At 46.2% G+C, this 3,769-nt stretch overlaps 1 protein-coding gene across 1 annotated transcript in view; it reads left to right on the top strand.

The window, feature by feature from the left end:
* LOC113217680 (circadian clock-controlled protein daywake) overlaps nt 1-2,259 on the top strand; it is a 13,883-nt gene extending 11,624 nt beyond the window's left edge. The window contains exons 2-5 of the mRNA XM_026437681.2: nt 1,151-1,246; nt 1,327-1,614; nt 1,707-1,856; nt 1,934-2,259. Coding sequence (XP_026293466.1) covers nt 1,151-1,246; nt 1,327-1,614; nt 1,707-1,856; nt 1,934-2,088 — 689 coding nt within the window. The 3' untranslated portion in view covers nt 2,089-2,259. The remainder of the gene's footprint in view (nt 1-1,150; nt 1,247-1,326; nt 1,615-1,706; nt 1,857-1,933) is intronic.
* The last annotated feature ends 1,510 nt before the right edge of the window (nt 2,260-3,769 follow it).

The raw sequence follows: 3,769 nt of genomic DNA, 5'->3' as shown, positions 1-3,769 counted from the left end.
CTCCATTATCGAACCGCTCTCCCCAACCCTTGATCCTTTGTCCAACGAGAGGGACATGAGGGGGGCATCGAGTGAGCACTTTTGGACCTGGAGGCTGAAAAACCCCGTCACCTATTGCAGTTGTGCAGTAACGCAAGCTGGTGTGCCTGTTGGTTGTATATGCGCTGGGAGACATCAGGCGCCGTGGTCCGAGACAATTAACAAACTCGTTACATCAGCATTAAAATGAGATAAAGCTCAATCTGCTACGGCACACGGCACACACACGACGAGTTAGAGGCGTCTTAAGTCAATTTCCAAATGCACGCGCCGCTGTCTAAAGGACCGTCAGAGCAAGATCGCACTTAGCTGGTTGGTCGCGGGCAGATCGTTTTTTCTTCTAGGACCCGTCGAAAAGTTTACGTCTCTGTAAGAAAAAGAAAGCAGCCGACAAACGATTCGACCGGGCCGAGAAGACCTGGTAAATCAGTTTCGAATATCTCTAGATAACCAGAAAACCGAGACCACTCGAGAGATACAGCTAAAATTTGGGAAGAAGTGTCGAAGGTGTCAAGGTAACAACCGGTTTTCTCACTCGCTATCGTGGTTTCTCGGTCGTCCCATCGGTTGTGTCGCGACTTCTTGTTTGAGGTCATTGCTCAGTTCCACACGTTTGTTTGACAAAGGAGTACACTACACTAACTAAGCACACTGTGAATCGTAGTCGTAAGTTTTAGGGGAAATGTAATGTGTGTCGTAAAATTGCAATTTGATAAAAATTCCATCAAATGTTGTAAATTTAAGAGGATATTTTTGGTAGTGGAAGCGTTTTTGTTTTTTTTGAATTCGTCCGGGAAGTACGTCCATTGCTAGCAGATTTGCTCTGCAAGTCAAGGAAGCATGGCGCCTGCGAGACTCAGGGTAGGCCACTCCGCAGAACATACATGCATTGCAGGCAAGATGTTGCCTACCTACCAGGCGTTCCAAGAGCTTCGAATGGCTGAATTTGGCAATTTCAAAACACTGCGGAATGAAGCTGAGCACAACTTCCGATCCTATGCTTGGCGTGGCAATAATCGTTGTGTTCCGCGTGGTTCCGCTTCACGGCGTAGTTCCTCTCTTGCGTGTCGTGCGAGTCGTTTTAATCAAAAAACCTGTGTCCTGTTGGCAGCCGAGTACTTCCCCACGGCGTGCGCGCGCAACGCCCCTGACCTCAACGAGTGCATCCGCAAGAACATGCAGTTTGTGATGCCGCTCTTCGCCAAGGGTGAGTGACATGTGGGTAGGCGGTAGGCCACTCTGGTGCCCGATGAACACTGCCACATACCCGACTCGTGCTGTCCGTAGGAGAGAAGCTGTTCGACATGGAGCCCATCGAACCCATCGCCGTGAGCGACGTGCGCGTGCAGCTGCGACGGGAGCCGTTCGACTTCCACGCCGTGGCGAGGAACAGCAAGGTGTACGGCGCGTCGAGCGTCGTGGTGCGCGCGGCCAGCGCCCAGCTCACCGACTCCAGCCTGGACATGGCACTCGACATCCACATCCCCACCATGTTCATTGAGGGCGACTTCAAAATCGAGGGCAAGATTGGCAGCTTCCCCTTTGCGGGTCGTGGACCCTGGAACGTGACCATCAGTAAGTACAGAAATCTGCGAGCCACGCGAACCATAACGACGTTTAAGGGTTTCTTGGAATCCACTCTAACCGACCCCTCGTGCATCCTGCAGCCGACCTGGAAGCCAACTGGCACCTGATGGGCGAGACCGTCGACAAGGAGGGTGAGAAGTACATGCAGATCAAGAGGTTCATCCCTACGTACCGAGTGGGCGGCATGAAGGCCAACGCGGAGAACCTCGTGGAAGGCGCTCCTGAGCTGAGTGAGTACTCCTCACGCACGCCGCTCGACAGGTTCGACAGGACAAACTGTGTGTGACGTACCCCTCTCTCTGTGCAGCCAACCTGGCCATGAACCTGATCAACCAGTACTGGGAGCCCGTGCTCACCGCCATGATGCCAGCCACCCGCAACGAGCTCGAGCGCCACTTGAAGAGGATGGCGTCGAGCGTGTTTGACAGCGTGCCTTACAAGCAGCTCTTCCCCGTGGCCTAAAGAGGCAGCGGTGTATGTCGTTTGTAAACACTGTGATCGTCTCTTGCCAAACAGTTTGTTCCCCATGAACATTTCTAGTGTTATCTATGTTACGTTTTGATGTTCACTTCACTTCACTGCCGCCTATTCATTGTCAACTACTTTAAAAAAATAAATCTAATGGAAAACTCACGGAGCAGTATCAAGCTGAAGCAAGACTAAAAGAACATTTTCACACCTGCCTGAGAGGAAAAATGGTGATGATGGTGGTACGGAGGAAAGAGTGGAACGAGGAGAGCTAAGGGGGGGGGGGGAGTATTCAGTATTCAGGGAGGGAGGCTTAAGGCATGTACAGGTTCAAGTGTGTGACAAAATTTTTATTTCCGTTGAAGAGACAAACGTTGGGGGTCTTACAATGTACATAAGGAAATATATTTGTACATATGCATTTAACAATAATAACAAATCATAGCATGAACGTGGCCAGACTGCTAAAATAATGCGGTTCTAAGACGGGATGTTTTTATCTACATTCACAAAAATAAATTTGGCTAATTATCAAAATTCATTTCATTAACATACATGTCTATCTCGTATGAGGAGCTCCGAACACGATCTCAAACTTAACAACGGCGGGTGATGTAGTAGTAATGCTGATGCGTTCGGTCGCAATGCCTCCACTACCATGGAACATAAAACCATACGAATGTTCAGCGAATGAGTACAGATCACCAAAGGCGTGACCGCGCGACTCATGTCAGTGTACAAATATAGATTAAACTAGTTTGCACCTCCTTAAACTCGACACGACGTTAGACACCTCTGGCAGGAACATTTTGGAGCCTTTCCTAAAAATATATATATACACATCGGCGCGCATATTTTGACACCACAAACAGTGCCTCTAGTCAAGTTTTACTTTACCATTTTTATTTTGGCACATGGTCACCTTTCCATGGTGAAACCTTATAAAAGAAGGTATGCCGGCAGTAACTCAATAAAAATTCTTTTAAGGATTTCAAATCCGAATTACCCCTAATTATTATCCTTATTCTGATGGTATACGGTCCTGACAAAATATTGTACGCCTTGTTAAAATCATTTTTTTTGACAGACTTGAGTCAGATCAAACGGGCACAAAATGTTCAAAAACAAAAAAACAAACAAAAGGCCTCCATCTTTTCGTCAGGACTGTAGACCCCCCAGCCTCCAGCTTATAATACATCCGAACCTGCTAACGAGTCTGTTAACAATAAATGCCAAAAATTGCTATAGTATATCTATATATAATATGTTTAATAAAAATGCATCAAAGTTATTGTCATGGACTTCAATTAGAGTTTATTCCATATGGAATAATAAACAAGACGGTCATACTTTGTTCTCAAGAAATGTCCTATACTTTCTAATGCAACACAAAATCTTCAAAATTGACCTTACAATCGACAATTTATTTATCCTAACTCAAAATTTCTGAAACAAATGTAAACACGCGTTTAATGATAAAGGTGCAGATAGGGCAAGAGGAAAGGTTTCTTAATAGGTTCGAAGCATATAATCTTGAGCCCAAATTAAAGCTTTAATCACGAGTAACTCCTATACGCTGACGAGGTCGTCAATTTCCAGCAGTTGGGCCATATGTATCAAATTTATAAACGCTGGTGTTTAGCAAAGATTTTCTTAATCCCCCCGAAAAATATTT

Source organism: Frankliniella occidentalis, unplaced genomic scaffold, assembly GCF_000697945.3.
Source record: "Frankliniella occidentalis isolate FOCC.00 unplaced genomic scaffold, Focc_3.1 Scaffold46, whole genome shotgun sequence".
In the NCBI taxonomy this organism is placed as follows: Eukaryota; Metazoa; Arthropoda; class Insecta; order Thysanoptera; family Thripidae; genus Frankliniella; species Frankliniella occidentalis.
Note: the sequence above shows the minus strand (reverse complement) of the source record. Positions and strands in the feature narration are given on the sequence as shown.